The sequence below is a fragment of the Castor canadensis genome, chromosome 14, assembly GCF_047511655.1.
Source record: "Castor canadensis chromosome 14, mCasCan1.hap1v2, whole genome shotgun sequence".
In the NCBI taxonomy this organism is placed as follows: domain Eukaryota; kingdom Metazoa; phylum Chordata; class Mammalia; order Rodentia; family Castoridae; genus Castor; species Castor canadensis.
In genome coordinates this window covers 64,946,472-64,968,447 of record NC_133399.1, presented here as the reverse complement: position 1 = coordinate 64,968,447, position 21,976 = coordinate 64,946,472, and the positions used below count along the sequence as shown (strand labels likewise).

At 33.7% G+C, this 21,976-nt stretch overlaps 1 protein-coding gene across 8 annotated transcripts in view; it reads left to right on the top strand.

Moving 5' to 3' along the window:
• Wrn (WRN RecQ like helicase) overlaps nucleotides 1–21,976 on the top strand; it is a 131,509-nt gene that overhangs the window by 85,515 nt on the left and 24,018 nt on the right. For all 8 annotated transcript variants that reach the window (XR_012441458.1, XM_074054683.1, XM_074054682.1 and 5 more), the window contains 10 exons: nucleotides 461–642; nucleotides 3,057–3,158; nucleotides 3,975–4,067; nucleotides 7,098–7,239; nucleotides 17,224–17,394; nucleotides 17,470–17,567; nucleotides 18,080–18,155; nucleotides 19,053–19,129; nucleotides 20,962–21,037; nucleotides 21,273–21,385. Coding sequence is in view for 7 of the 8 variants with exons in the window: in XM_074054683.1 (XP_073910784.1) it covers nucleotides 461–642; nucleotides 3,057–3,158; nucleotides 3,975–4,067; nucleotides 7,098–7,239; nucleotides 17,224–17,394; nucleotides 17,470–17,567; nucleotides 18,080–18,155; nucleotides 19,053–19,129; nucleotides 20,962–21,037; nucleotides 21,273–21,385 (1,130 nt within the window). In the remaining variant the exon portion in view is untranslated. The remainder of the gene's footprint in view (nucleotides 1–460; nucleotides 643–3,056; nucleotides 3,159–3,974; nucleotides 4,068–7,097; nucleotides 7,240–17,223; nucleotides 17,395–17,469; nucleotides 17,568–18,079; nucleotides 18,156–19,052; nucleotides 19,130–20,961; nucleotides 21,038–21,272; nucleotides 21,386–21,976) is intronic.

Sequence of the window (21,976 nt, the reverse complement as noted above, 5' to 3'; positions counted from 1 at the left end):
ACTTTCTCCCAATAATGTCAGTTTTATCTCAAATACTTATACATATTGGGTATTCATATCTTTTATCATCTTAAAGATGTAGAGATAAAATCATGTCTAACTGCATCATCTATAATGAGAAACTTCCATCTTAGAATAATGTAAGAATAAAATATTCTGTATTCAAATGACACTTGAAACTTCATATAATATTTAATATAAAAATATTTTAAATATTTTGTCTCATTCACAAGTGTTCAGAGAAACTACTTTCTTGCTACTTTTTATAGAGAATGAACAGAAATCCCATTTTGTGGTTGCTAATCCTTAATATGTAAACCAGAAAGATAATCAATGTGTAAGTGATTGGTTGAGATTATATTAAATTCAGTTTTATGCCAGGGACTTTAGTGAATGATTTTCTTAAAAAGTTTCATACTGCTAAATAAGTTTGTCAAACTATGTTGTCATTTATTCTCAGTGTGTCATAGCTACTATAGCTTTTGGAATGGGCATTAATAAAGCTGACATTCGCAAAGTCATTCATTATGGTGCTCCTAAGGAAATGGAATCATATTATCAGGAAATCGGTAGAGCAGGCCGTGATGGACTTCAAAGTTCTTGTCATTTACTCTGGGCTCCAGCAGACTTTAACGTAACTAGGTAAAAACATTTATTGCTTTGACTTTGTAGATTTCTTTCTGTCTTTACAAGAAAGTATTTGAGTTAATTTCAAATTATTAGCGAATTTAAAGCTCTTCTTTCTAGGAATAATCAGTAGATTTTGCTTCTTAACATACAGACAATAAAGCCATCCTCTTATACAGAACAATTCTCATCCTCTTTTTTTTTTTTATACCAGTCACAGTAGTGGTGCCAGAAAATCTATGCAATTCTTACTTGGTATCCATGGAGTGGGTTGGTTCCAGAACCCCTGGATACTAAAAACCAAGGATGCTTGAGTCCCTTATATAAAATGGTGCAGTATTTATATTCTGTGTACATCTTTACATCTAGTTTAAATCATCTCTGGATTACTTATAATATTTACTATAAAGTAAACACTATGTAAATAATTGTTATACTGAATTATTTAGGGAATAATGACAAGAAAAATATCTACACGTTTGGTGCAGATGCTACAATTGTAGGCCAAACTAGGTTTTTGATGGATGTTGAACCTGCGTGAATAGTGGGCCAAGGACTTAAAATTTTAGTGTAGATAGGTGATTCTTTGTATCAGTCCTAAAGAAATGATAACTACAGGGTAAGTCAAGATAAAAAGAATAGAGCAAGGATTGAGGATGGATTTGTTTCATCCTGTTGAGAAACCTCTTCTGGAAGGAAATAAATGAAGTTGCTAGCTCTCAACTGAAAAGGTCATTGTGACTACAAAAATTTTAGTCTTTGGGGTACTAGGAATTGAACCCAGGACCTTACCCTTGCTAGGCAAGGCTCTCCACTGAGTTTTATAACCTCACTCCCCATTATGCAATTTTATACTTCTTTATCATGCACTTTTATATTATTTATTGCAGAAGCCATACCACAGGCAACGTCCCAGTGGCCACATTTACTGCTATGTTAGTTAAACCCTACTTATGCTCAATTGTGATTATCTTACAAATTATTGTCTGGTTTTTTTAAAGACAGTAATTTGTAAAATAATCCCAATAAACTAAATCTTTGGCTGTAAGTGATTTCTGTTAATAGTGTTTTTTTTTAGAATTTTTTCAAATTGTTTTTATTCTGTGGAATATTATACTTTAGCTATTTTTATAATTTCAAAAGAACAACGAATATTCATTTGATTGCTGACTTGTAGTTTCTTTTTCTCATATTTGTTCTGAACACTGAGGAAATTAGTTAAATGTAGGTCATCCAAACCATATTTATGAGAGGATTTAGTTCTGAGGATTTGAGTTTTTGTTTTCTTTATTCATTCTATCTCAGGAGGAAGAGTTGGACTAAACAAAACAAGACAAAACAAAAACCAATAAAATAAGACAAAAAGGAAGGATTTTTTTTTTTGCCCTTGAGCTAAAATAAATGACATTTGATGGTTAACCTAGGAACTAGTGTCAATGTGGTAGTGTCTAGTGACAAGAATATTTTTGAATAACAGATCATTTTTGCCTTCAGACTTTCTAGAACCCCTTGAATTATACAGAGATATTTTGATCAGTCAGAAGATTGGAGAGTCAAAGTTTTTTATTAGTGAATGAAATCCATTTTGATGATGGTCAGTATTGTCACTTAGATGTTATAGGTTAAATCATTGTGTCCTTTTTCGGTACATGAAAATATTCTACCCAGGCTATTATTTGTTCTTGGAAACAAGTGTAGATCTATTTGGAAGATTCCCATCATATGATATATTTGATATTCATGGAATTTATGGTGAGAATGAGTTACAGCAGTATTGATATTTAAAGAAAAAAGGATCAGCCAGCTGGGGACATGGCTGAAGTGGTAGAGTGTCTGCCTAGCATGTGCATCGTCCTGCGTTCAACCCTTAGTGCTGTGAAAACAAAAATCATAGTTTTCATGTTATTTAACAGTTTTAAGTAAATTTAGTTTTATGGCAGAAATATCAGTTATAATGTATTGAGAAGGAAAACAGTTCTGATCTCCAAGTACCTCATAGTACAAAGAGAGGCCCAAGAAGTCCTCTGCAGAGCTGGAAGGAATGAAGGCTCATATTAGAGTGATGAGTGTCATCTAGTATTCCTTATGTAGATGCTTTTAGTTTAATATTTCATATATATCTATTTCTTGCTAGAAACCAAAAAATGTGTGGCATAGAAATCAAATGCAGAATTTTATAGGGTAAATAGTAATTTTTCAAAATCAGCCAAGGAAGTTATACTTGGATGTAGAGCGAATTCTTTAAAAAGCAATTTTTATGAAAATCATAGATGTTTGCCTTTTGTTGGGGGGCACTGATTGGGAAGGAATACAAGAGAACTTTCTGGAATAATAGAAATGTTCTTTATGCTGATAGGAATGTGTAGGTTATGTAATAGTAATAAATAAAATAATAAATTTTTAATTCAGTTTTACATATTAATTGACAGGCACCACTTTATTGAGATATGTAATGAAAAGTTTCGATTATACAAATTAAAGATGATGGCAAAGATGGAAAAATATCTTCATTCCAACAAATGTAGGCGACAGTATGTATTATTTATTTTGCATTAATTTAGAGGATGGGCTTATGGATGCTGAGTTTTATTTCTATTTTTTTCTGATTTATTTATTTTTTGTTGTGCTCTATTTTCTTTCACTTATTTATTTATCTATTTATTTGTTTATTATTTTACTGGGGGTATACTGTGACATTTACAAAAATTCTTACAATATATCATAGTTGAATTCACCCCCTCTATCACTCTCCTTTATCCCCACTCCCACCATTCCTGGAACAGTTTCAACAGGTCTCATTTTTCCATTTACATACATGAGTACATAATATTTCCACTACATTCACCCTCCTCTACCCTTTCCTTGTATCCTCCCCAATCTCAGTGACACCAACCCCCCCCAGACAGGACCTGTTTTGCCTTCCTGTTCTCTGTTTTTTCTAGCTATACAGGGTGTTTCACTTTGTCATTGTGACGTTTCCGTGTATATATGTATTATAACCCAAATTGGTTCATCCCCTCCTCTGTTTTTCTCCTTTCTACCCTAGTCTTCTTTTTATGGTGATTTTAACAGGTTTAAAAATTCTATATTCATTATTGTAGAGGGTGCTGATTTTTTTTAAAAAAATGTTTTGCTAAGCAATTGGAAGTATTTTGAAAGAATATTTTGTTGATGTTATGTGTGCTGAATTTTTAAGGCAACTTTGTGCATTAATAAACTGAAGTCAAATAACAAGGCTCCAGGTAAATCAACTAACAATGATTTTTATTTCATTTTAGCAGTGCATTTAGCATATATACATATATATTTGTCCTTTTATATTTAATTAAAATTTTTCTCTTGGACAGAATCATCTTGTCTCATTTTGAGGACAAAAAACTAAGAAAGGCGTCCTTGGGTATTATGGGAACTGAAAAATGTTGTGATAATTGCAGGTCCAGGTAAGGCTTTCTCCTTGATGGACATTCTAAACGTCTTTATTACTCTTTCTTCTCAAATCAAGTTGAATTTAAGTTTTACCAAATGATATGTATTTTAGTTTTTTAAAGTAATGAATATCTATTTAGAATAAAATGAACAGTTTCAAGCATTTTGGTTTATGCAGTAGATATACCATAAAGTGGTAGACCTAAATCTAAACAATAGTTTGTAAATATAAATGGAAATGGAAATGGTCAAAAATACCATATATACATACAGACACACACGAGAGAAAATGTGGCAGGGGCAGAAAGGAAGATGGAGGAAGAAAGAGAAAAGAGAAGAAAGAAGGGAGAGAGAAGAGGAAAGAGTGATGGGGGAAATTATTTTAAGAAATTGGCTTACACAGTTGTCAGGTCTTACAATTTGTGGGGTAAGCCAGTAGTCTGGAAACTCAGGCAAGCGTTGATATTGCAGAGTTGAAGCAGAGTTCTTCCTCCAGCAAACCCCAGTTTTTTCTGAAGCTTTCAACTGATTGGATTAGACTTAACCACATTATTGAGGATAATTTCCTTTACTTAAAGACAGCTGCCTATAAACACTAATCACATCTACAAACTGCTTTTGCTGCAACAACTAGATTAGCATTTGACCATCGAAGCACCACAGCCTAGCCAGTTTTATACATAAAATTAACCATCATAACCAGGAAGACATAATCCTAAGTATGTACTTAAAAGAATTTCTAGCACTAAAAGAGAAACAGAGGAATCTGTAATTACAGTTGGTGACTTCAATGTCTTTTCTTAGCAACCGACAGAAAAAAATCAGTAACAAGATAGAACAGGACTATCAGTAAACCGGATCTAATTATTTTTATAGAATGAGCCACCCAAGAGCAACAGAATGAATACACATTCTTTTAATCTGGTAGGTTAAGAAAATTTGGCCAACACAATAATAAGTGTGATTTTTGAGACATGTAGCATGTAGAACCCTATACCAATCAACTAGAGCAATGCATAACGAGTATTTTTACTCTGTGACCCTCATAGCAAATGATAATTATATGTATAGCACACTGGACCAAGTTGCAGATCCAGATTCTGCCTAGAACTCCAGATCTAAAGTAATTAACTTTTGTGCACACCTACAGTCTGTTTGTAGTGTACTGATTGGCAAACGCTGAATCTGTAGTTCTCGGCATACGTGGAGTATTTATAAATATTGACAATGTATTAGAGCAGCAGACTATGGCCTATTAGGCTGACAAACTATGGCCTGCAACCCATATCCACTTGCTGCTTGTTTTTTTGTAAATAAAATTATCTTGAAACACAGCTGTGCCCTTTTGTTTATAGCTGGAGTTAAGTAGTTGCCTACAAAGCTTATTATAGATCACAAAACCTGGCATATTTCCTATCTTGCCCATTAGGAAGTTTTCTGATTCCTGTATTAGAGTGTTGCTTGTCTCAACAATTTCTAGTTAATTGGTATCCAACTCACCATATTTTCTGACCAGAATGCAGTTGGTTTCCAAGTAAATGAGAGGATTAACAAAAAGTTCTTATGTATCTGGAAATTAAAAATAATTTTAGGCAGATGCAGTGGCTCATGCCTGTAAGCCCAGCTGCTTAAGAGGTGAAGATTAGAATAAGCAGGGTTTGAGGCCAGCCTAGGTTAAAAAAGTTAGTGAGATTCTATCATAACAAATAAAATGAATATGGTGGTACACAGAGATAATCCCAGCTACACAGGAGTCATAGTCAGGAGGATGATGGTTATAGGCCATCCTGAGCAGAAATGTGAGACCCTGTCTGAAAAATAACCTAAAACTAAAAGGGCTGGAGGCATGGCTCATATGGTAGAGCATTTGCCTAGCAAGTGCAAAGCTCTGAGTTCAAACCTCAGTACCACCAACAAAACAAAACACCCCATACCATCCCAACAGTTTTAGATAATAATGAAGAATTAAAATTTTTCATTTAATTTATAATTTTTAGAATTTAGTAATAATTACAATAATACATATATTTAAACTGGTAAAATGAAGTGTAGGTCATACTTTATGGGAATTAGAGCCTTTTAAGTACTCGGAAGAGAAAATGAAGTAAGGATTCCTACTTAGGAGGTTAGAACAGGAGAATAAACCTAAGCATAGTTTCTTGGGTTTTTTTTTCCCCTCCAAACACATTATTTTATCTGGAATATTGAATGTATTCTTATGCTTTACAAATACATTTATTATAAGGAAAATAATTGAATTAAGTAATTGATCTGTATTTGTTGATTGTCTCCAAGGATTCCTTTCTTCTCAACCTAAAGAATTCTCATTTGCATTAGTAATAGTTTCAAATCTGTCTGAAGGATGACTTAAGAATTTAACTGATGGGGGCAATGTAAATACTGTGCAATATAAGTCTCATTGGAATTGTCACTATGAATCCCCCCTATATAATTAATATATCCTAATAAAATTTAAAAAAATAATTTGCTAAAGGGAAGGTTTATAATCTTTGTGTGTCTTATAGGCACTAGAGTTTAAGCCAACAGTTTGTTGCATAGGAGATTTTATTTTAAGTTAAAACTGTTTTTTCCATCTCCAGCATAGCAAAAAGCAAACAAACCCCTGCCCATTTTCTTTTCCATTTTTTCTCTTTTTTTTGGGCAATAACCCTCCCTGCCTTTTTTCCCAACAAAACACATTAGTTCAGTATTTATATAATCAAGTGAAGCTACTCTAGCTGTGAATCTGCAGCTGTGCTTTGTTGAACTGTTTTTGTCTTCTGAGGTCTGGAGCACTCCTATGAAACTTGGCTTCTATCACACTAGAGGGAAACAATTAGCATAGCATCCGTGATGCTGCATTATGAATTATTTTTTATGTTTTAGATATTTCACATGCACTTGACTATAATAAACTTCATTTGCAGTTTCTGAAGCAGTTAGCACATGAGATACTTTTTATGTGGTTATTACACTAAATCTTTTTATTTCCAAAGGTTCATGCTTCCTCTTTGCTTTCTTAATGTGTTGTTATTTTCATTTAGATTGAATCATTGTTATCCCATTAGTGACTCAGATGATACATCACTGGACTTTGGTCCGCAGGCATTGCTGCTGCTATCTGCTGTGGATATCTTAAAGGAAAAGTTTGGAATTGGAGTTCCAATTTTATTTCTCCGAGGATCTGTAAGTGTATCTGTGAATAACCTTCATAGTTCTTTTACTCCTCTGACACTTTTCTTGAGAGGTTTGCTGTATTATGATTGTAGCTTTGGCTTTAGCGACTCTGAGTCAGTAGAAACTCAGTCATATTAAGATCAAGCTAAACGTGGCTTTCAATACTTTTGACAATACTCGTATGTATCATATCTGTTGCTGTTTTGATATTCCAAGCTGTTGTTCAGCTCTGCACCTAGAAACACTGGATTAGCTTATCACATGGAAGTGAGTAAATCCCTAGACTGGTCTTAGGATAATTAAGGAAAGTTAACTATCATTGTACCAAGGGACTGGTAGAGCAAAATTGTATCTTTGGGTGCCCAGAAACTGTTAAATTCTTTGTACTAAACTTGAGTTTCAGGGATTATTTTATAAATGTCTATGTTCAGTAACAATACATAGCAGCCCATTCTTTCTTTCCTCCAATTTCAGAAGTTAAAATTCTAAGATAGCTTTTGCTTTTCGTTTTTTCTACCTTACCATAGATTAGCCACTTCAATTCCAACTGCTATTGTTTTTTTGAGCTTTTAGTGTGCTAGCATTACACTAACGAATTGCATGTTGAATTGAAGTTGAATTTAGACCTGAACCTTACAGTCAAAGAGCTTTCCCTGTACTTTATTTGATTTTATTTCTGACTTAGAAGTCTGTAAAACAAATTTAAGTATTGTATGTTGATACAATTTAATAAATCAAGTGGAAGATCGGATATCTTGCAAATATGTCTATTAAAATGTACTTTAATATATTAAAAATTACTCTAAAATATACTTTAGAGATTAAATTTCTCATTTTGTATGTAAAAATTTAAAAACTCATTTAGGTATGAGTTTATTAAATATTCAAATGCTTCATGTGAATATTTTTTTGTTGTTGTTGTTGTTTGTATTTTTGTTATTCAGTTGTTTGGGCTCCTTATATATTTTGGGTATTTTCCCCTTGTCAGAAGAAAATATTTGTAAATATTTTCTCCCATTCTGTAGGTTATCTCTTTTTTTTTGTACAACTTTTATATTTATTGCATAATAACTTCATAAATGTTTTGAGTAATTTATACTGACAACAAATATAACAATTTCAACATGATCTCATCATTAGTCATTTAATTTTTCTTTTATATTAGTGATAATAAAATTATGTTTTTTCAAACTGTTTTAATTGCTAATGAAACTGGACATTTCTCATATTTCATTATTAATTTCTCATTGAATGAATTAAATTACATTCTTTGTTCATGTCTTTGAAAACTTAGTATTAAGCTTGTCACTTTGTGTGAACACTTTTTTTTTTTTCTTGCTTTATTATTCATATGTGCATACAAGGCTTGGGTCATTCCTCCCCCCCTGCCCCCACCCTCCCTTACCACCCACTCCGCCCCCTCCCTCTCCCCCCCCACCCCCTCAATACCCAGCATAAACTATTTTTATAAGTTTAAACTATTTTTATAAGTTTAAAAAGGAACTTGCTAGTTAATTGAAATATTTTAATGAAATATGTTAAATTTATATTAAAATTTCAAGTAGTGACTTATTAGATGCTGAATGAATTTAAAAATTTTGTTTTTAAATTGCAAGCTTGATTAGAAATTTAGTAGAAGTGTTGCCTAAGGAACTTTGTTTTTAGCTCCTATGTGTGATACTCTATTAAGAATTTAAATTTGTAAGGAACAGCTTGAATATAATTGAAATCTGTAAAAATTTCTTCTGTCTTTGTTGCTCTCAAAACCTGTGTATTCCATTTGAATGTATAATTTATTAAAATTATCCTTTTTTTACTGTGGTATAACCCAGCAGTATCCAGTATCAACAAATAAATTTAAGTAGGTTCCTACACAAACTTGAAGAGGTCGCAAGAGGGATCAGGTTTCACCTGTTATTTGAAAACCAAGTCAGACCGCTTAAACTGACAGTGTCTTCTGGGACTCCTCAAATTAACAAGTTTATTCTTTGTGAAATTTTATACTACCCTTGCTAGATAAAAGTGTAAAACTTTTTAAAAAGTGCCAGTTAATGAAAGTTTGTAGACACTAACTGTAGTGAATATAAGCAGTTCTCTACTCCCCCTCCATTTTCAGTGATCTTGATATCTACTGGGATATTGTTTAAAATTTATAAATGCAGTTCCTTTGAGAATTTTGCAAATTGTTTTCCTTAACAAATTTAGGACAGATTAATACCTTATAGGAAATTTTGATATGTAAAATGTGTATTAAACTGAGAACTATTGGGTTTTTTTTAAAAAGATACTTATGTAAAAGAAACATAGTTTCAGCAGTAATTGATTCTGTCCTCTTACATAAAGTTTTTCTAAAAAGTATGAATAGTTATACAGCTTATCTATAAATTTGGTTTTTTTTTCCCCCACCAAACATGTCTTCAACCTCTCTAAAATAGAATCTCTATTTGTTTATTCACATGTGCATACATTGGGTCATTTCACCCCCCTCCCCCCTCTACCCCCTCCCTTCCTCACTTCCAGGCAGAACCTGTTCTGCCCTTATCTCTAATTTTGTTGAAGAAAAGACATAAGCATAATAAGGAAGACAAAGCATTTTTGCTAGTTGCGTTAAGGATAGCTATACAGAATATTCCTAGCATTGCTTTCATGTATACATGTATTACAGCCCATGTTGATTGATTTGTAACTGATCTTTACACTGGTTCCTGATCCCCTTCTTATGTTAACCTTTGTTGCTTTAAGGTTTCTGTATTAGTTCCTCTGGAGTGGGGACATCAAACACTTTCATGTTTTGGGTTTTCTACTTATTCCTGTATCTCCCGTATGCTATCTATAAATTTGTGAATGGAATTCAAAATTTTACTTTAAAGCACAAGTTTGATTAGTAATAATTTTGGAACTTTGTTTTAAATGACTTAACAGCTCACCATGTAAAAATCTTTAATCACCCTGTGTGAATATGTGATAAGATACTCAGTGACTTTAATTTAATAGATTGCAAAATAGTCGTTAATTTGCATAACCGAGACTAAGTGAAACATCTTCCCAAACACATGTCAAAGTACTAAACTTTATCATAGCCCCAGCATCAACTATCAATTTTGAGAAAGGATGATTTTGTTACTCAAACTGGTGAGGCTCCAGAGAGCTTTACAAAAGGAAGGTGGCCTCTATCCTGGTCCTTGGGTGCTGTATTCAAGACTGTTGGTGCAGAGCAGAATTTTAGGACACATCAAAGTAGAGACTAAGAAAACTTATTAGTAAAGCAAAGGAAAGGATAGTGCACAATCAGCTATGGGTGCAGGGACACCTAAGAAGGAGGTACTGAGCGCTCTAACATGAAGGGTATTTATGGTGAAAAAGTGGGCTGGGGGTTTGGTTTAAATTTGCCTTAGGATAAGTGTATCTCTTTGTTCTGGACACCTGATGTACATTTTATCATTCTTGCTCTTATACTGTTTTGACATTATCATTTGTACCCAGAGATACTTGTCTGATCTGTTCACTAAATTTTGAGTCATTGTGACATGTTCTTCTTGGTCGCCCCTTTAAACAAAGGATGGGTTTCAGATGCTCCTTTCAAGACAGTGTCCTTTCTTAAGATAATTTTTTTTTCTTTACAAACCTTTTGTGATCACAGTTGTTTGTTTGTTTATTTATTCATTCATTTTCAGATAGGGTCTTGCTATGTAACCCAGGTTGGCCTCCAATTTGTGACCTCTTGCCTTAATCTCCCGAGTGCTGAAACATATACCACCATACCTGACTATAATTGTTGGTAGTTTTAATCACCCTCTAAAATTTTCAAAGTACCTAACAGGAGAGGGCTTTCTATTTAATTTTTTTGGGCAAGCTGTTTCATTTGATTGAAATATATTCCTAGAGATAATTATTACTACTTTATCCTTTGATGTTATTTTGCGCATAGAACTAATAGCTCAAAATGACTTTCTGAAGTGGCAGTTATGAGCTTCTTGTAGGAACTAGGAAACAGGCAAAAATGAAGTAAAGAAAAAAGAAAAGTATTTAGCAAAAGCTATGGGCTTGTTTTGTCCTCTAAGAACTTAGGACTTTAAACCTTTGTGAGTTGAAGTTTAAAGCTATTTTTCCAGTAGTTATTATATTTTTTTGTATAAGGCATATTATATTTTCTAGTGGATAAAGAACTGAATTAGATCAGAGTCACCATCTACTATAGAAGGTGTTACTTGGGCAGAAATAAATGTTATGTATTATAGAAAGAGATAAAGGACATACTAGTAGGTATGAACTGTTATTGAAATGCAAGCGTGCTTAGGGGAATTAGAGAAGTTTGTGATGGCATTGCTGGAGCTTTCTATTTTGTGGGGGCTACTGTAGATTTTGGAAAGGTATAGTCAATTTGGACATTCAGAGATGGAATAAGGGAAGAAGGATAGGAGAAACTGTCATTCCCAGTAGAAAGAATTACTATAAGAAACATTTTGATTCTTAAAGAAGTTAATTTGGAGAAAAAACAAGGTTTTTTTCCCCCCTCCTCTTATCAGATACTGGTACAAAGATTTTGCTTTTTATCAGAAATCTATACTTTGGGTGGTGTATTCTAGCCAGTTAGTTTTCTTTATTCTTGACCTTGCTCATTAAATTTGTAGACCTCTGCAGTCCATGATATATCAGTTTTGTTGACCCTTGTTTTTCCAACCTGATTTTTAAAGGAAAACACTAAGTTGAAAATTTCCCTTTTTGAGTTTATGTCCTATAGAACTATAGGCTCTTGGGGCTAAAAGAGGCAGAAAGACTCTTCAGCCCTATTACCTTTCTTTACTGTAATTGAAACTGAGGTAAAATGAAAGTTAAATGACCTGGTGTAGGTCCTACTTGTTACTTTGTGTCAGAATCAATACTAGTGAGCAGCTTTTCTGACTCTTAGCCTAGTGCCTTTTTCTGTTTATTCTGCCGTTATCTGTAGTTTTAAATTTGTATTTTTAAAGCAAATAATCTAGAGCTTATAGAATGAAGGTTTGTGGTTGGTTGATAAGTGAGGTGTGTATAAAGTTGTGTCTTCCATAAAAGCCAATATCTAAATCGCTGTATTCTCTCTACAGCTCCACAGCGTCTCTTATCATCCTAGGAGTTTTGCTCCACTGGTGGATAACCTAGAAAGTTAAGTTAACTGGCACACTTACACAGTTAATAGAGGATCATTTGCTCAGAGTGAGAGATAATTGAACATTTATTGAAAATCCTTGGAGTATTCTGTTTTAATTCTGTTCTTTTTTAAAATGTTGCTTGGTTCAATTTGTGTTTCTAGTTGAAAGGGAATATGATTCCTTTAAAGCAAAGATGCACTGTATAAAAGAGCAAAGATATTTCATTTTCTGCATGGTGATTACCATGGTAACAAGGTAATGTAAATTTTATACAGTATTGCAATGATTACAAAGAGACAGTTACCTCTAGTAATTAGAAAAAGCCTCATTGCCTCATACAAGTAAGTGTGCACATTCACTTCAGGTTTTTTCTGCTTAGGAATGGAAAAGCGAGGAGAGTGATTTTTAGTTTCTAGAGTGCAGATAAGTGCTAGTTGGACAACTTAATACCTTTAGTGTTATTAGTTTCCAAGCAAGAGAATCTCCTACTGCAAAGGTAAGCGTCCAGCAGATATATAGGACTATTAGCAAGTGTTCCAGGGAAAACTGACTAAATACTGTGAGGTTAAGAAATTCAGATTGAGTCAAAGAACCAGCCGTTAACTAGTAAACACAAAGTTAATATTACTAAGCCAGGCTTTGTCCCAGTTACTCAATCTTCACAATAGCCCCCAAGAGATAGAAACTGTTAAAATACTTGAATTATATGTCAGGTGAGGCAGTGGCAGAGCTATGACTTGAACCTAGGTAAAGGAGCTCAAAAGCCTGTATATATATACACATATATGTGTGTATATATATATATATATATATGTATATAAAATATTATATATATATTATATTATATTATATATATAATATATATATATGTAGTTTTGTTTGTGTGTGTGTATGCAGACACACAATCCCAATAAAGTGTTAAGCAGTTGTCTGGGGGCCTGTGTTCTAATCCTAGTGATAGTGCAAATTCATAGTGGAACATTAGGCTATTATCAACATCTTTGACTTATTATTTGTTAGCAATATGAGTTAAAAATGACTATGAAACCACTACATCTGTCCTTCTAGCCTGGAAATTCTGTGATTTAAAAAAAATTTTCATTAGGATATGTTCGTTGTATGGGAGGATTCATTGTGCCAGTTCAAAATAAGCTTATACTGTACATTGGTTAGATTGCCCCCACCATCTCTTCCCCTCGATCCCCTCCCTGCCCCACGGCAAGATATTTCTTTGTTCTATTTCATATAAGTATATGAAATCCATCAACCATACTCCCTCACCTTAATCTCCTTCTTTCACCCTCCCTCCCTCGCAAATACCCCCCCACACCTATTTTACAGTCCCGTCTTTCATTATTAGGATTTTAAGTTGATGTTCAAAGGGGCTTCTCAGTGTATGCCTGCTATGGGTATACTTTACTTTGGACCGTTCAACCCCTTCCATTATTCTCCCTTACCCTTTAACCTCCCATCCCCCCTTTTTAATAGCTTTCAATATACATCCTTATATCCTCTACCTTCACAGATGTTAGTTTTATTATATTGTTGATGTTCTATCATTCTTTTCCTTTCCCTCCTTCCCTGAGTTCCATTAGAGTAGTTCCACTGTTACAGCCATATTCTACTTATAAGTTTGTATATGACCATGTTTGTTTTATGTATATATTTATCTTTTTGATCTACCACATATGAGAGAAAACATGCAGCCTTTGTCTTTCTGAACCTGGCTTACTTCACTTAACATGATGTCCTCCAGTTGTATCCATTTACCTTCAAATCCCATGGTGTCATTCTTCTATGGCTGAATAAAACTCCATTGTATGTACATACATTTTCTTGATCCACTCATCAGTTGTAGGGCATCTGGGTTGTTTTCCATAGCTTGGCTATTGTGAACAGTGTTGCAATAAAAATCAGTGTGCCTGATTTACATTCCTTTGGATGCCTAGGAATGATATCTCTGGATCATATGGCAGTTCTATCTTTAGCTTTTTGAGGACTCTCCATACTGCTTTCCATAATGGTTGTACTAATTTGCATTCCCACCCACAGTATATAAGGGTTCCATTTTGTTTAATCCTGGCCACATTTGTTGTTGTTTTTTACCTTTCAAGATAGCCATTCTAACTTGGGTGAGATGAAATCTTAGTGTAGTTTTGATGTGCATTTCTTTTATAGTCAGAGAAGTGTTTTTGAGGGGAGGGTACTGGGGTCTGAACTCAGGGCCTTGTACTTGCTATGCAGGTGCTCTACCACTTGGGCCCCACCCTCACTCTTCTTGCTTTAATTATTTTTTTAATAGAATCTTGAATTTATGCTTAGGCCCACCTGGACTGATCCTTATATTTACACTTCTCGTGTAGTTGGCGTGACAAGCACACACACCACCACACCCACCCTTTATTGGTTGAGATGGGGCCTTGTGAACTTTTTGCCCAGGCTGACCTCGAACCACCCAATCTCTCCTTCCCCAGAAGCTAGGATTACAGGGATGAGCCACTGCACCTGGCTTAAATTTATTTTTTTACATAAAATTTATTGTGTAATACTTGTACTTAAGGTATACATCATGGTGTTATAAAGTACCTGTGTAGTAAAATGGTTACCATAATGAAGCAAAGCAACATGTACATCATCTCACAATTGCTCACTTTTGTTTGTTTGGTGGCAATAACAGGTAAAAGGTGTTCATTTAGCAGGTATCCCAGTACACTATAGTTTTATTAACTTTGGTCTTGGTTCATACTAATATATGTTTGATTTTAAACTTTCTATTCAAATCTACTGCAATGAAGATTAGCATAGGTTAATAAGGAAAAAGGTGCCATGTTGTACCTGTATGTTTGTTTCTTCAAATCTTGTTCTAATAACATTTTTTGTAACTATAATCATCATGATACTAAAATTCGTTGCTTAGTTAACTTAAGATTTCATAGAGAGCAGATTACAAACTGTGTTAACTACTCCTGTTGGAAATCTACATTTTCAACATAGTTTCCAGGCATTGCTGCCTGTGTTTTTGATGGGAACCTATCGTATGTGACCCAGTTTCATCCTAGCTCCCATTTCATGAAGGATCAGCCCTATTTAGGCTGTTTTGGAAATCTGTGCTTAGAAATAGTAGTAAATGTCATGTGCATTAATGTATATCTATGATGTGATTTATCTTTGTTTTCAGGTAGGGAAAGAGCTTGGGAAGATCTTTAAATATTAAATCAATTTGTCTTTGAATTTCAGTATGTCCTTCTTGTTCTATGTGTTTTAGAATGCTTATATTTGCATTTTTAGTTTTCCAAAATGATAAACCTATGACCATACTGTTCTATCAATTGAATAAAACAAGTGCATTCTTATAGAGTCTTATAGTTGATCCCTGGATTTTTAAGGAAATTAATTATTAAACCTGAATTAGGGTACAGATGAATATTAAACTTGCCTTGGGGTATAGATGAATTTAGATTTCACTTTATCCTGAAGTTTTTAGAATGCAGTAATCTCTTGACATATTCAAGGGATGAATGTTTTTGAAATATGTATATTACCTAAAATACATCAGTTATATTAGAAAACTTATGATCATTCTAGCTAATTTAAACAGAAAGGGCATTAAATGACATATTATTACTGACACGATTGTATTGCAAAATAGTACAGTAAGGAAGCAGTTGCCTCTTTGATGATAAAGAAGATATCTGTCAACTGGGGAAGCTGCTGCTACATCTGACCCCCTGCTGCACAGAGTAGGGAGCTGTAACAACGTCTGCTTGTTCTGAGACCCACACTGTGTTTGTTATAATCTCATCAATTAAAAAGGATATCTCTTTGTACTTAACAAAGCTAATAATTTTTGCTGTGTTCTTTGCTAACTTTCATAAAACACAAACCCTCCATATTCATGCATGTTTGTAAAAATATTAGAGGAGAAAACTTGCCTCACATCCTGTTTGTGCCTGTCATGCAAATAGGCATCTAATTAGCAGAACTTGAATCACATCCAGAATCCTCACTGAAAGGGAGTTTGAGAAATAGTGTTTGTGACTTTCCAAACTGTGCAGCAGAAGTTGCAGTGGATTGAAGTTAAGAGTGGCCCTTGAATTACAGTTCACCATGATCACCCCAAGTACATTAGACAGGAGTAATTTTCCATGAAGCCTCTATTCATGTACTACACATGGTAGTATATATGTAGATTGAGTGAAAGAGGAAGAGGATGAAGTGAAAGGTACAGTACTTTATCGAGACTAGGTGGGCAGAGTACTCTCCATTACGAGAGAATTGCACATGGAAAACCAACTTTCCTAATGGTTCTAGAACTTGGTGGCTATGAAGAGTCTCATAGGAATTCTCCCTTCACTTAGGAAAGCTACCTTTAAACACCCACTGTTTCATATGTACCTTTTTTTCCTGGCATGGCTGTGAAGCAGCTAAATCATAAATGATTTAGTAAACTTTTAATGCATTATGAACAAAGACAATAAAAACAACCAGGTAGTGGAGGCTGTGAATTGTTACATGACTATTGGATCACTCGTGGTTCTAGACTTGAGCTATAGGTTATAATCACTTTTTAACGGTGTTAATCAAAGGTCTAAATTGCAAAGATTAAATATTCCAAACACATATCCAACTTTACATTGGGAAATGCATCCAAATTATATGTGAGTGTTTCTGTACTGTTTACTTCTGATGTCGTTCGTATTTATTTGTGAGTTGAGTATTCACAAACAAGAAGGATGGGCGTAAACTTTCTGTCAGTTTTTAAAGCTGAAATTTATTGATAAATAGATGGGTTTGTGTTTTACCTAGCCTGTTTTAATTGAATAAGCATTTTTAGAGGTTCATTAATTTTTATTTTCAATTTTAGAGTTCTCAGCGTCTTGCAGACAAATATCGCCATCACAAGTTTTTTGGCACTGGCAAGGATCAAACAGAGAGTTGGTGGAAGGCCTTTTCCCGTCATCTCATTACTGAAGGATTTTTGGTAGAAGTTCCTGGGGATAACAAATTTGTAAAGATTTGCACCCTTACCAAAAAGGTAAGAATTGTAGAAATCTACCTGTTTGGTTTAGTTTTTTTAACTGTGCATTAAGGTTATTCTTATTTTCAATAGGGTAGAAATTGGCTTGATAAATCCAATACAGAATCTCCTCAGAGACTTATCCTTCAAGCTAATGAACAGTTGTGTCCAAGGAAGTTTCTTCTGCCAAGGTTTGTTTTTTTGTTTTTTTTTTTTCTGTTAACTTCTGGTTTTTTTGTTGCTGTTAAGTTATTCATATTATACCAATTTATAGATGCCACAAAGATAAAATTAGTTGCCTGTTTGTTTTTGCATACTTTAGTCGGTTTGGGGAAAGGAAATGATGGGTAAAAGATAACACTTTGATAATTGATGGGAAGTCGCTGACTGTAATACTTAGAAAGCTTTTTTCACATTAGGGGTTGAGATGAGTATTGTATTCATACACCATGTCTCTTTCTTACATGTGAAGGCGGAAAGGTAATACACTGAATGCCTCCTTTTTCATACCTTTGCATGTTGTCAATCATGTATCAGTTCTTTCTTTCAAACTTCTTTCTTTTCTGGGAAAAAAAATCAGTTTTAAAAACTGTCAGTTCTTAAAGGATTATAATCTTACTTTACTTTTCTAGAGGGGATATGATTATTCATGGATTGGAAACTACATTTTGACATTGGAGATAATTTAATTTTAATTTTTCAGTTCGAAAACTGTATCTGCAGGCATTCAACAGCATTCCTCTAATCAAATACCAATTGAATTAACTGCAGTGAAGAAGGTTGGTTTTGAAAAGATGGTCATTATTTATTTCATTCTTCATTGATGCACTTCCTATTTTAAAATATTTTATTTTAATTCCCCTCCAATTAAAAAATCATAAATTGGAAAGAAGTGGTATGAATAGAATAATAAAACATGTGATACACAATTTCTGAAGCTAGTAGACAAATTGTGTAAGATAAGTAATTTATTTTGATTCTTTTAAGCCTATTTTGTTACTCATTTGGCTAGGAACTTTTTTTCATTATTTAGAAAATTCTTTTATTAATTTCTGTAATCAAACCCATGTAGATAAGTCCTTACTTATTTAATTCAGTGCGTTACCTCTGTACAAATGGAAAAAAATGAAGTTTTAAATATAATATTTATAGTTGATTGAAAAATAAGCCTGATTCCTAAATATTCTCATTAAAGCTGTACACACACACACACACACACACACACACACATGCATGCATACATGCATACATACATATATACACATTCTTTGTTAGGATCTTAGGTAACTGTTATAGGATTAGTTTTTACCCATAGGCAGACTTTAGCCAATTAGAACATGGAAAATGGAGAATTAAAATTTCTGTTGTGCTTTTTCTGCTTTATTAAAGTATGCAGAGTTATAAGTCAGTTATATAATTTGGGCTCTTACTGTGTCCAAGAATATTCTTTTGATCATTTATATTTATAGTTTTGGGGGGAATGGGACATTGGGTTATATTTCTAACAGTCTTTAGAATCTAAGAGTTGATAATTCACGACCTTATTTTCAGTTGATTTATTTGATGACCTTGTTAGTCAGAAGAAAAATTGCTGTTGTAAGATCTTGTATCCTATTTCTTCACATTTAAATAGTTTTTGAAACTTTTTTTTTAATGGACCTTTATATGTTGGAAAGCAATCTAACTTGGAGAAGATGTATTTTTACAAAGCACTTGAGAAAATTTCTTCTGGAAATAACATTTCTAATAAAAGGTACAGAGCTTCCGATTTTTATTTTCTGTATTTTTTTACATTATTAGTTTTCTCTGTTTTTCTTTCTTAAAGACCTATCAGATGTTGGGCTGTTTGATTGACAAAACTTTAAGGTTAAATCACAGTCTTCCAGGACTGTAATCATTAAAGCAGACCCATATAGCAATTGTTTTAGTATTAATTTATTATCTAGCACTTTTGGGTATTACTGTTTGCCATGTTCTATGTCAAATGCTCAGCACTTCATATGTAAAAGTTTCACTAGATTCTTACAGCAACCTATGAGTTAGCTACTATTATTTATCTCTGTTCTATAGTGTAAGATACCCAGGGTTAGGATGGTGACTTAAGTTGTTCACAAGTGGATAGCTAATGGCAGAACTGGCTTTCAGATCTATGTTTGTATGAAATACATAGTCCACTCATTTTCAAAAAAAAGGGGAGACACTATCTGAAAATTAGCTAAAGCAAAAAGGGCTAGAGGTGTGGCTTGAGTAGATAGAGCCCTTGCCTAGCAAGGATGAGTCCCTAGTTCAAATCCAGTGCCACAAGAAGCAACTACCACCACCACCTCCCATACATTTACTCTGTTTTTACTAGCCTGCTTCTTAGTTCCAGGCACCAATTTAGGCATTGGGGTTCAGTGGGGAATATTAGAGCCATAGTCACTGGCCTTGAAAGACTTAGTACTCAAGTGGGTTCTACAGGGAAGGGAACATAAAACTACAAGCCAGGTTATAATATTTTGGAAGCAATAGAGGCTTAAGCAGGGCTTTCCAGAAGAAATGATAGTTAAGCCTTAAGTAGAAGTTAGCTAACTGATGTGAGGGGAATTATTCTAAGTCATAATTCATCCATATACAATAAACTGAAAGCAAGAGGAGGTATGACAGGATTGAGGAACTCAACAGGATGGCTAGAGATTACCCTCCTTGATAGCAATCCAGGATGTAGTAAACTTGAACCCTAGAGAACATGTCCGGAATAACCAGTTTCTTCCAAGCACACAACTTGACCACAAAAGCATTTGGGCGCTAAGGAAGTATTTTCAGAAGAGTGACAGTATCAGAATTCTAATTTAGACTTTAAAGAATCAGATTGGAAATTGGGAGTGGTAGTTGTATGGGGTTTTGAACTCAGGGCCTCTGGCCTGCTAGGCAATGCTATACCTTTTTTTTTTTTTTTGCTTCTAGTTCTTTTTCAGATAGAGTCTCAATCTTTTTGGTCTGGAGCCAGCCTTGGATTATGATTACTTTCCAAGTGTTGAGATTATAGACGTGAGGCACCATGTAAATATTTTAAGCATTGAGGGCTAAAGCCTCTCCTAACTGCTTAACTTTGGTGTTGTAATCTCAAAATAGCCATAGATAATATGTAATAGAGTGAATTTAGCTGTATTCCAACAAAATTTTATTTATGGACACTGAAATTTGAATCTCATGTAGTTGAACATGCCATTAAATATTCTTCTTTGATTTTGAAGAAAGTTATGAATGATTTTGGTAAATTCTTTGCTAATGTTCCCTAACAACCAAAAATCAATAATTTCACAGCAGAATCATAGATTGTATCTCTGTTGGTTAAAAGACTGTTATCTTCAATTTGGATATGGAGTATTTTCTGTCAAAAATTGCAGTCTTAACTTTATTATCATGGATGTATTTGATTCAAATGCTTAAAGTCTGGACTGTTGTCATTTAAGTAACAAATGATCTTACTGTAAAGAATAAATGTTAACAATGACTTGAAAGATAGTTTCATTTTAGAGGCAAAATAAAAAGTAAAGTAGTAGAAAGCAAATCTTTCATTATTACTTTGTTTTAAATATTTAGTGTCATGATTCAGTCACCAAGAGAATCTTACAGTTTCTCAGAACACGCTATTTCATCCCAAGAGCAAGAGGCTCAGGTAAGCCTTTTGTAAAACGGTAATTAGTTTATGAAAAGGTAGTTAGTATTCTTTAAATGCTCAAAATTCTGTTGCCAGTATTTCAAAAATTATTCTTTAGCTACGAATCTGAGATAGAGTTAAGTTTATTTTCATTTTAAAGGAAAATGTAATATCTGAAGCTCTAAAAATAAATACTGAAATTTTCGAAGTACAGTTTAAAAGTGTTGATTTGTTTGTTTGGTTTTTTTTCCAGACTGTGTTATATGGGAAATTGGTAGAAGCTAGGCAGAAACATGCAAGTAAAATGGATATTCCTCCAGCTGTTCTGGCAACAAATAGGATACTGGTGGATATGGCCAAAATGAGGTAAACTTTTATATTCTGACATGATGGATTTGTAAAGTGTATCATTAAGTAACAACAGTGGTCATGGCTTCAACTCTCATGTCTGTGGGGTGACTTCCAACAAACCTTCTGTGCGGCCATGCTGATCTTGGCTTAGGTTTCGGATCACATTTCTACTAGATGAGTGAAACCAGCTGTTTTCAGCAGTCAGGTTCAGTATATATAAAACCAAACCATTATCCATTCACATATACATGAATTTCATCCACATGCCAAACCTTTGCTCTCTGTATTCCTCATTTTATTTAGTTACACTACCATGTTTCTAATCACACGTGTTTAAACCTGTTACTATTTTCACTCCTTTAACATATATCTCCTTCTTCCTTATTTAAATAGTTTTCACTTAAATGCTTTTGTGTATATCTATTTATTGCCTTTCTGCCTCCTCTTAATGATACCCTGTTAGTTTAGCTTGTTTACCCTTCACCTGTTGCAGAAGCCTCTAACTGATCACTCTTCAGTCTCTCTTGTTTCATCTGATATTAGAGAAATTAATCTTCCTTTATCATGTTAAACTTCTATTCAAATGGTTTCTCATCATCTCAACTT